At 48.5% G+C, this 11,254-nt stretch overlaps 1 protein-coding gene across 1 annotated transcript; it reads right to left on the bottom strand.

The window, feature by feature from the left end:
* Positions 1-610: 610 nt before the first annotated feature.
* LOC125447381 (zona pellucida sperm-binding protein 3-like) lies at positions 611-2,855 on the bottom strand. Its single transcript, XM_048521704.2, has 6 exons — positions 2,619-2,855; positions 1,502-1,632; positions 1,310-1,413; positions 1,040-1,216; positions 829-956; positions 611-748 (listed from the first exon to the last, which is right to left on the bottom strand). The coding sequence occupies exons 1-6, from the start codon at positions 2,853-2,855 to the stop codon at positions 611-613; spliced, it is 915 nt and encodes a 304-aa protein (XP_048377661.2).
* Positions 2,856-11,254: the final 8,399 nt, after the last annotated feature.

The raw sequence follows: 11,254 nt of genomic DNA, 5'->3' as shown, positions 1-11,254 counted from the left end.
AGAAAAAAGTTCTCAAACAAGGCATCACTGCTTTATTCAATTATCCCATCACAAGTTGATGTCTGTTTGCTTGTGTTTCCTGTACAGGAACAAGGCCATCAATGAAGCAGAGACCAGGGAGACAGCTGTCACTGTCAGTGACACCATCAGGACCAGCTCAGACTGCACACCTACACAACAAGGAGAAACCAATGGTTACTGAGGGAAACTGGGACAAAGAGGGAAACTAGCAGTCAGGCAACTCACCGCCTGGAGACATCTCCTGCATCCTTTGCTCAACCTCAGTCAGGGGCTCAGTTGCCAGGCTGTTCAGCTCAGGATCCAGAATGAGCAGGGGGCCAACTGAGGCCTCACCCTCCCACTTCAATCCAGCTTTACTCCCTGCAGGAGGGAACATTGCCGTCAGGGTCAGGGAGGAAAGGGTATAGTCCCACGAGAGTGGGTCAGTGACCTACCAGCTTCTGGCCCAAGATCTCTCCTTCCTCTGGAAGGATGATCTCCCTTGTGCTGCCACAGTTCCCCACATGGCAACATGCACAAATGTCACTGGTTGATTCCTCTAGTGGGGTCCAGCTAAACAGGAGAAACAGCCCATCAACCACATGGTGCATCACCTCTCCTCAGCAACACCACTAAGGGACAGGGAGTGGGGGACACACATCTTGTGCAGCTTCTGGAAAGAACAAGCTTTGTTCCTGGAATCTCCCTGATCCACTGCAGCAACTTTCAGGTGACAGGTGATGAAAATCTGAGGGACACATTCAGCACAAGTCAGTGTTTAGTCACTCCCACCCTGTGGGGAAAAGCCAGTCAGCAGCTTCCTCTTACCAAGGAACGCTCATCTCCATAGAAGCGGAAGGCATCCAGGTCAAACCTGAGCTTGTCCGGCTCCCGCTGGTTTCTCCGCAACACAAAGGTCGAAAAGGAGTCCTCAGCTTTGCTGTCCACGAGGCAACTGCAGGTGAACAAAGGTACACGAAGTGAATGGAGTGAAGCCATTGAGATGGCAGCAGCTGGAGAAAGCAGAGAGCTCCTTATCCATTGTAGTCAATGATGCTGTATCTGGGGCTGGAGTCCTTGCCTGGGCTCAGTGTAGCGACACAGCGGTCAATGTACAGCTTCAGGGGCATGTGGTTGTCCATTGAAACAGACGCCTCAATGTGAATGAGTTCTCCCAGAGAGTAGACAGTGGAAGTGCGCTCTGTAAGCCAGTCACCTGAAGTACAAGAGGACAAGGGTTGGAGAGACAGTGGGTGCAACCCCCAGTGAGTGACACCAGGAGATCCCTCCCCAGCCAGCCATCACATACCATTCATTAGACGCAGGGAGAATGACAGATGCCCTTCTCCAGACCTGGTGGAGCTGAATGGGATCCAGGTGGGCTTGATGGGGTTACTGCTCACATTGCCCTTCCTGGCGAGAGACAGGGCAACCATTTCAGGACAATGTCAGATCACAACAACAATTGGGGAATGATTCTCAATCCAGTAAAGACTCTCACCTGAAATAACGACACTCAATGGGAATGACAGCCCCATTGGTTCTCACAATGACAGACCCAGGATAGTTTGGGATGTGGGTCAGGTGGGTGGTGTAGATCAGGAAATCTCCAGTCATCTGAAAGATACCAGGCTAAGGAATCAAGAATTGGTCTGAAGTAAGACTATTCTTCATGCATTGACAAAGACATCACCCTGTTGACGAATGCTCATAAGGGAGCTGACAGGCTGTGCAAATATACGATTCCTCCTAGAGCTGGAAAACGCACTATGAGGAGCAATAGGTCTCAGCTCAGGGTTAGTTATTTTGGGTCAATTTAACCAGACATTGACTCAGTCCACAGGTCAGGTATCAGACAACAAGTTTATTTAGATCTTGAACATTTAGCTGTTGAATCAGGTGGACGTGTTTGGAAAATGCAGCAGAATCACTGAGGGAACAGGAACATGGACAGACTTCAAACATGATCTTGCACTCAAAATGAGCCCTCATGCAGAGGGAAATCTGCAAGATGTTTAAGAGCATATTGAGAGTGCTGGACCTGATCTGATCAGTTGCGGGATAACTCAGGGAAAAGCAAAAGCACAGGTTCAATGAGCAGAACAAGTAGTCAGTTCAGGATGGAAACAGAACAGTTTTATCCCACAAGTCCAGTTATTCCAGTGGCAAGCAAAGGAGAAAGAGTAGAGCTCCACAAGAGCAAGGTCAGTAAACATGAACCTCATTTTGTTTAGAATGGTCACCCCAATGGGAGAAAAATGGGGTCAGGCCAGTAGTTGGGAAAGGAGTCAAGTGCTCTGACTTGAAAGTTGGGGGCATGGGTGGGGTTAGGCAGAAGTTGAGGGCGGGGGGGTGCAGTGGTTGATGAACATGAACAAAGTTGGAGAGGAAAAGTAAATATCAGGAGGAGCCTTAGACACTTCTAGTAGATGAAAGTGACAAGAGCTTAACAATTGGGACAGAGAGCAACCAAAGCAGTCTAATCCAGAAAGAGCAGATCCCTGGTGACAGATACAGAGAGAGGTTCCCCTACCCCACCCAAAAAGCAACAGCAAAGAGAGAGCACCAGGGTTACACAGTAAGGAACCACATATCATGCAAGATTCTAGCACATACACAGGACTCATTATCTGCAGTCTGCTGCCACACTTATGCAGCCCATAGTCAAACAGGACAGTGCAGTTCTCAGGGAAGATCTTTGTTGGCTGACAACCTGCTGTCCCCAGGCTCAGGTCAGCAGCTTTAATCAGGTGCTTGGTGCCAAATAAATCCAACTGGACTCTGACCAGCAGAGTGTGCTCTCCACACTGCACCATCACAGTCTGCAGTGGAGACACACTCCCACCCTCAGACATTTTGAAACTGGAACCAATGGGACCCCCATGAGGAGGGACTCTCTCAGGTACAGGGGTGGCTCTCACTATTCTCCATGGACACCTCTGGCTCAGAAACTGTTGCCAAGTTTCAGAGCAACAAACAGCACCAACTAACACCAGCACAGGGAACAAACCCCTCACTACAAAATCCCCCATGATCCCAAACAACACAAGTATCCCTTCCAGCCCCCACCCAGCTCCTTTTATACACACAACCTGCACTCACCTGACACCAATCAGACCAGAGGCAGCAACATTGAACCAATGAACCAGCCCCAGTCTCTGCAATTTCCACCAATGACTGAGCTCCTGCATTTCTTACCAGGAGGGCCTGCTCCATTTGGACCAATAGGAATGGCTGGGAGTTGCTGTGCTGTCACCTGACTGCATTCAGCTCCACAAGTTCTCATGGTGCAGTCAACTGGGCCCAGCTGGCGCCTGCCCCAACTGGTGAGGGGGCCAACGGGGACTGTGCAGGGAGATGACTGCTGGGGTATTTTTCTTTGTTTTGTTGTTGTTCTTTGTTTGTTTTTCCCTTTAGTTGGCGTACGTACCCCATGGGTAAGCAGAGCGGCTCGCGTGACTGTGTAGGTGTTTAAATGTTTTACTTTTTGTACACTCTGTGAATAAAGTATATTTTTTCAAATGAAAAAACGTTCTCATGGTGCAGTCTCCCTGAGAACAACAGAGACATAGAGTCTTCTGAAATGGACATAGGCCCTTTGGTGTATGCTCGGCTCTTTTCCCTCGACTTGACCTCCATCCTTCTCTACCTTTCCTGTACGTGTATTTGTCCAAATGCCGATTAAATGCTGACAATGTACAAGCCTCAAGCACACCTGCTGGCAGCTTAACACATACGAGAACCACCCTCAGGGTGAACATAGGAAGTAGGAGCAGGAGGAGGCCATTCGGCCCTTCGAGCCTGTTCCACCAAATGGTTCTGATGTATTGGCATGACTCTCATGATCTTATACACTTCGAGGAGATTCCTCCTCAATCTTCTCGCTTTAAAGAAATTTGTCTGAGTTTATCCAACCTCTACCTCTAATTCAGGCCCTCTTCCACACCTTTCCAAATTTAATAACATCATTCCTATGGCGAGGTGAACAAAACTGAACACAATACTCCAAGCAGAGACTCGGAGACTGTTTTGTACAGCATCGGCGATCTGTACATGACAAACACCTCGCCGCAATCCGGAGGAGCAGCACCTCACATTCCGCCTCAGGAGACTACAGCTTCATGGTCGAAACATGGATTTTAGAAGGTTCAAGATTTCCCCAACCCCGACGTCATCCCATGACCAACCTTCCCTCTTGTCCCTGCCTCCTCGACCTGACAAAGCCAGCCCATCTTCTCTCCCACCTGTTCGCCACTCCCATCTCACTGATCAATCCAAGCCAATCCCTATCTGCACTCACCTATCGTCATCTCGTTGACCCTTCCCAGCCTCACACTTCCTCTCTCTATTTATTTCTGAACTCCCTTCCCCCTCCCCATTTCTGAATTAGGGCTCCAAACAGAAATGTCAACTTTCCTGCTCCTCTCATGCTGCATGGCCTGCTGTGTTCCGCCAGCTCCACACTGTGTTATGAGAATACTCCAACTGCATCCTGTACATCTGCAACATAACTTCCCACCTTCGATACCCAATTCCCTGATTGATGACAGCCACTGTGCCAAACGCCATCTTCACTGCCCTGTCTACCTGTCACTCCACTTTCAGAGAACAGTGCACCTGAACTCCAAGCTCCCTCTGTTCCACTACACTCCTTACAGCCCTAACATTCACCATGAATTTCCTACATTGATTTCACTTTACAAAATGCAACTGCTCAAAATTATCTTGAATCAGATCCATTTGCCATTTACCAGCCCACTTCCCCAGCTGATCAACATCATGCTGCAAATTCTGTTAACTTTCCTCACTATCCAGGATACCACCTATATTAGTGTCATTTGGAAAATTACTAATCACGCCTCCTACATTCCCATCTGAACCATTGGGAAAGATTACAAACAGCGATGGGCCGAGCACCGACCCCTCAGTGACACCACTAGTCACAGGCCTCCAATCCGACAAACATCCTGCACTATTACTCTCTGCTTCCTACCCTCAAGTGAATTGTGTATCCAATTTGCACGATTCCATTCAAACGAAACTTCCAGAGCAACCCACAATGTGGAAACTTATCAAAGGCATTACTGAAATCCATATAGACTACGTCTACTGCTCTACTCTCATCGAACTTCCTGGTCACTTCATCAAAGAAATCTAACGAATGTGTGATGCATCATCTCTCATGCATGAAGCCATGCTGACGACTCCCAAACAAACCCTGTCTTTACAAATGCATGTGTGTCTTATCCCTCAGAACCTTCTCAAGCAACGTACCTACCACACATGTTGAGCTTACAACTCTAAAATTTCCGGGTTTCTCATTGCAGCCCTTCTAATACTCCCAACGCCTCCTCAACTGTGATATGGACTGTCACCGAGATCTCGCCACTAACTTCCCCAAGGTGCCAAGTCTCAATGCCTTCCTAAACAGTTAACACAGAGGGGAACTATTCATTGAGAACCTCATCCATCTTCTGCAGTTCCACGCATACATGTCCACTTTGGTCCTTCACAGGTCGTATTCTTTCTCGAGTTATTTTTTGTGCTTCAATATACTGTAAGCATCTTTTCAGATTCACCATAATCTTCCTAGCGAAAGCTGTCTTGTTCCCCCTTTTCACCCTCCTGATTTCCTTCTTGAGTAAATTCCTATATTCCCGCTCTACCTCCAGGAATTCCCTTGACCACAGCTGTCTGTACCTGAGCAATCCCTCCTTCTTCATTCTGGTCAGAGCCTCAATATCTCTTGTTATCCAGGATTCCCTACTCCTGCCAACCCTGGCCCTCTTGGCCATAACTGCTTAAGATTTGACAGAATTATGTTCCCTGGTGCCAAAGTGCGCCCCCACTGTCAAATCAGTCACCTGTCCTGCTTTACTTCCCACCAATAGGTCGAGTTTTGCCCCTTCCTGACCTGGACCCTCTCTTTACAACTTGAAAAAACTTTCCTGATCGCATTTGCCAAATTCTACCCCATCAAAGCCCATATCACTGTAACAGTCCCAGTCTATGCGAGGACAAATGAAATCCGCAACTACGACAATCCTATTGCTCCTGCAAGTCACCCCAAAGCTCTAATTCCTGGGGACTATCTGGGGGCCTATAGTATACTTCCAGAACATCACCTTCCCCTTCTCCCTTCTTAGCTCCACCGCAATGCCTCACTGAATGTTCCCTCAGTCATTTCTGTACTGACGACTGCTCTGATACTCCTCTTAATCAAATAATGCACCTCCCACTCCTCTCTTTCCTTCATCTCTGTCGCACATGAAACTCCTGTACAGTGGCATGTTAAGATGCCAGTCCCATCCCTTTCTCAGCCACGTTTCTGTAATGTCTATAATATTCCTATCCCACATACCCATTCACGCCCTGAGGCCATCCTGCCTTACCTGTCAGCCCTCTTCTATTGAAATAGATGAAATTTAATCCAAGAGGCATCCTCACTCCCTGTCCTATTTCAGCCTGAACTGACTCTTCAACGTACAGTTTCTGACTACTGTATCTCCTTCCAGCCTCACACTTGCCTCCCTGTTGATGAGGAACCCACACGCCTGCTGATCTAGTTTAAATCCTCCCTTGTAGCACTCACAAACCTCCCTGCCAGGGTATCGGCACCCCTCCAGTTCCAGTTTAACCGGTCCCTCTTGAACAGGTCACTTCTGCACAAGAAATGATCCCACTTTATCCAGAAACCTAAATCCTTGACGCCCTACACCAATTCCTTAGCCAGGCATTGATCTGGAATGTCCACCTCTTCTAACTTTCATTGGCATGTTCCACTGGAATTATTCCAGAGTTTACCACAGTCAAGATCCTGGTTTTCAACTGTTTTCCAAGTTCTCAAGAATCACTCATGAGGACCATCATCCCTAATTCTATTTATATCATTTGTGCCAACATGCACAATGATTTCTGGCTGCTCACGCTTCCCCTTGAGAACATGCTGCAGCCACTTCGAGACATTCTGGACCATGACACCAGGGAAGTAACACACCATCCTGGATTCCAATCTGCAGGCACAGAGTCTCCTGTCTGTACACATAACGTTTGAGTCTCCAATCACAGGCATCCTTTTTGTGGTTACCCATTGTCGCTGTGCCCCTGAACCAGTCACAGTGTCACAGACCTGCCTACGGGTACTTTCTCCTGAGCAATTATCCTATCCAACAAAATTCAAAACAGTATACTTGTTATCGAGGGGAACGGTTATCTCTGCCTACTCCCTTTACTTTTCCTGGTGGTTACCCATGTGCTGATATCAATCGTATCTCGTTACCATATTATAGATGGGGAAGTTAGTGGTGAGATCTCGGTGACAGGTCATATCACAGTTGAGGAGGCGTTGGGAGTATTAGAAGGGCTGCAATGAGATACCTGGGAATTTCAGAGTAGCAAGCTCAACATGTGTGGGAAGTAAGATACTTTGAGAAGATTCTGAGCAATAAGATATACATGCATTTGTAAAGACAGAGTTTGATTCGGAGTTGTGAGCATGGCTTCGTGCACGAGAGATGATGCATCACATGTTTGTTAGATTTCTTTGATGAATTGACCAGGAAGTGTGATGAGAGTAGAGCATTAGATGTCGTCTGTATGGGTTTCAGTATGGCCTTTGATAAGTTTCCACATTGTGGGCTGCTCTGGAAGTTTAGTTCGAATGGAATCTGCAAACTGGATACACAGAGATAACGGGAACTGCAGATGCTGAAGAATCCGAGATAACAAAGTGCGAAGCTGGATGAACACAGCAGGCCAAGCAACATCCTCGGAGCACAAAAGCTGAAGTTTCGGCCCTTGACCCTCAGGGGGTTATCTTAAACTGGATACACAATTCACTTGAGGGTAGGAAGCAGAGAGCAATAGTGCAGGGTGTTTGTCGGATTGCAGGCCTGTGACTAGTGGTGTCACTGAGGGATCTGTGTTAGGTCCATTGCTGTTTGTAATCTTTCCCAATGGTTCAGATGAGAATGTAGGAGGCATGATTAGTAATTTTGCGAATGGCACTAATATAGGTGGTATCCTGGATAGCGAGGAAAGTTAACAGAATTTGCAGCATGATGTTGATCAGTTGGTGAAGTGGGCTGGTAAATGGCAAATGGATCTGATTCTAGATAATTTTGGGCAGTTGCATTTTGTAAAGTGAAATCAATGTAGGAAATTCATGGTGAATGTTAGGGCTGTAAGGAGTGTAGTGGAACAGAGGGAGCTTGGAGCTCAGGTGCACTCTGCTCTGAAAGTGGAGTGACAGGTAGACAGGGCAGTGAAGATGGCGCTTGGCACAGTGGCTGTCATCAATCAGGGAATTGGGTATCGAAGGTGGGAAGTTATGTTGCAGATGTACAGGATGCAGTTGGAGTATTCTCATAACACATTGTGGAGCTGGAGGAACACAGCAGGTCAGGCAGCATTCGAGGAGCAGGAAAGTTGGCTTTTCTGGTCAGGGCCCTTATTCAGAAATGGGGAGGGCGAAGGGAGTTCAGAATAAATAGAGAGAGGAGGTGTGAGGCTTGGGAGGGACAGTCGGATGGTGATAGGTGAGTGCAGATAGGGATTGGTTTGGATTGATCAGTGAGATGGGAGTGGCGAATAGGTGGGAGAGAACGGTTGTGTCAGGTCGACGAGGCAGGGACGAGAGGGTGAGTTGGTCATAGGATGACATCGGGGTTGGGGAAATCTTGAAACTGCTAAAATCCATGTTTAGGCCTTTGGGCTGTAGGCTCCTGAGGCGGAATTTTAGGTGTTGCTCCTCCGGATTGCGGCGAGGTGTTTGCCATGTACAGAGCGCTGATGCTGTACAAAACAATCTCCGAGTCTCCGCTTGGAGTATTGTGTTCAGTTTTGTTCACCTCGCTATAGGAATGATGTTATTAAATTTGAAAAGGTGTGGAAGAGGGCCTGAGTTAGAGGTAGAGGTTGGACAAACTCAGACTAATTTCTTTAGAGTGAGAAGACTGAGGGGGAATCTCCTCGAGGTGGTTCAGATGATGAGAGTCATGTCAATACACAGGAACCTGTTGGTAGAGCGGGCTCGAAGGGCCGAACGGCCTCCTCCTGCTCCTAGTTCTTATGTTCACCCTGAGGGTGGTACACGTACGGATTAAGCTGCCAGCAGGTGTGCTTGAGACTTGTACATTGTCAGCATTTAATCGGCATTTGGACAAATACATGCACAGGAAAGGTAGAGACGGACAAGGGCCTGGTGCAGGGAAATGAGCTGAGCATACACCAGTCTCTGTACCAAAGGTGTCCGTTTCAGAAAACTCTATGTCTCTGTTGTACTCAGAGGGCCACGAGCATGAGAACTTGTGGAGCTGAATGCAGTCAGGTGACAGCACAGCAACTCCCAGCCATTCCTATTGGTCCAAATGGAGCAGGCCCTCCTGGTCAGAAATCCAGGAGCACAGTTATTGGTGTAAATTGCAGAGACTGGGGCTGGTTCATTGGTTCAATGTTGCTGCTTCTGGTCTGATTGGTGTCAGGTGAGTGCAGGTTGTGTGTATAAAAGGAGCTGGGTGGGGGCTGGAAGGGATGCTTGAGTTGTTTGGGGTCATGGGGGATTTTGTAGTGAGGGGTTTGTTCCTTCTGTTGGTGTTAGTTGGAGCTGTTTGTTGCTCTGAAACTTGGCAACAGTTTCTGAGCCAGAGGTATCCATGGAGAATAGTGAGAGCTACCCCTGTACCTGAGAGAGTCCCTCCTCATGTGGGTCCCACTGGTTCCAGTTTCAGAATGTCTGAGGGTGGGAGTGTGTCTCCACTGCAGACTGTGATGGTGCAGTGTGGAGAGCACGAGCTGCTGGTCAGGGCCCAGTTGGATTTATTTGGAACCAGGCACCTGATTAAAGCTGCTGACCTGAGCCTAGGGACAGCAGTTTGTCAGCCAACCAGGATCTACCCTGAGAACCACACTGTCTTCTTTGACTATGGGCTGCATGAGTGTGGCAGCAGATTGCAGGTAATGAGTGTTGCTTACTGTGTAATCCTGGCTCTGACTCTGCTGTTGTTTATTTTGGGTGGTGTAGGGCAACTTTTTTCTCTATATCTGTCAAACACAGATCTGCTCTTTGTGGATTAGACTGCTTTGATTGCTCTCTGTTCCAAATGTTTGGCTGTTTAATACTTTCATCTCTGTGTCTAAGGTTTCACCTGATTATTTACTATTTCCCTTGCAGCAAACTTCTGCCCATTCCCCTCCATGCCCCCAAATTTTCTCAGTATTTGAGATAATGGGAACTGCAGATGCTGGAGATTCCAAGATAATAAAATGTGAGGCTGGATGAACACAGCAGGCCAAGCAGCATCTCAGGAGCACAAAAGCTGACGTTTCGGGCCTAGACTCTTCATCAGAGAGGGGGATGGGGGGAGGGAACTGGAATAAATAGGGAGAGAGGGGGAGGCGGACGGAAGATGGAGAGTAAAGAAGATAGGTGGGGAGGGGATAGGTCCGTCCAGGGAAGACGGACAGGTCAAGGAGGTGGGATGAGGTTAGTAGGTAGCTGGGGGTGCGGCTTGGGGTGGGAGGAAGGGATGGGTGAGAGGAACAACCGGTTAGGGAGGCAGAGACAGGTTGGACTGGTTTTGGGATGCAGTGGGTGGGGGGGGAAGAGCTGGGCTGGTTGTGTGGTGCAGTGGGGGGAGGGGATGAACTGGGCTGGTTTAGGGATGCAGTGGGGGAAGGGGAGATTTTGAAACTGGTGAAGTCCACATTGATACCATATGGCTGCAGGGTTCCCAGGCGGAATATGAGTTGCTGTTCCTGCAACCTTCGGGTGGCATCATTGTGGCAGTGCAGGAGGCCCATGATGGACATGTCGTCAAGAGAATGGGAGGGGGAGTGGAAATGGTTTGCGACTGGGGGGTGCAGTTGTTTGTTGCGAACTGAGCGGAGGTGTTCTGCAAAGCGGTCCCCAAGCCTCCGCTTGGTTTCCCCAATGTAGAGGAAGCCGCACCAGGTACAGTGGATGCAGTATACCACATTGGCAGATGTGCAGGTGAACCTCTGCTTAATGTGGAATGTCATCTTGGGGCCTGGGATGGGGGTGAGGGAGGAGGTGTGGGGACAAGTGTAGCATTTCCTGCGGTTGCAGGGGAAGGTGCCGGGTGTGGTGGGGTTGGAGGGCAGTGTGGAGCGAACAAGGGAGTCACGGAGAGAGTGGTCTCTCCGGAAAGCAGACAGGGGAGGGGATGGAAAAATGTCTTGGGTGGTGGGGTCGGATTGTAAATGGCGGAAGTGTCGGAGGATAATGCGTTGTATC

The sequence above is a fragment of the Stegostoma tigrinum genome, chromosome 35, assembly GCF_030684315.1.
Source record: "Stegostoma tigrinum isolate sSteTig4 chromosome 35, sSteTig4.hap1, whole genome shotgun sequence".
Taxonomy (NCBI): domain Eukaryota; kingdom Metazoa; phylum Chordata; class Chondrichthyes; order Orectolobiformes; family Stegostomatidae; genus Stegostoma; species Stegostoma tigrinum.
The sequence above is the reverse complement of the archived record's forward strand: the minus strand, read 5'-3'. Positions and strand labels throughout refer to the sequence as shown.

Coding starts and splice junctions, on each gene's coding strand:
- LOC125447381 (XM_048521704.2), bottom strand. CDS start 2,855: ATGTCTGAGGGTGGGAGTGTGTCTCCACTGCAGACTGTGATGGTGCAG. Junction 957..1,039: donor CAGCATCATTGACTACAATG/GATAAGGAGCTC, acceptor TGTTCACCTGCA/GTTGCCTCGTGGACAGCAAA. Junction 749..828: donor ATGGAGATGAGCGTTCCTTG/GTAAGAGGAAGC, acceptor TGTGTCCCTCAG/ATTTTCATCACCTGTCACCT.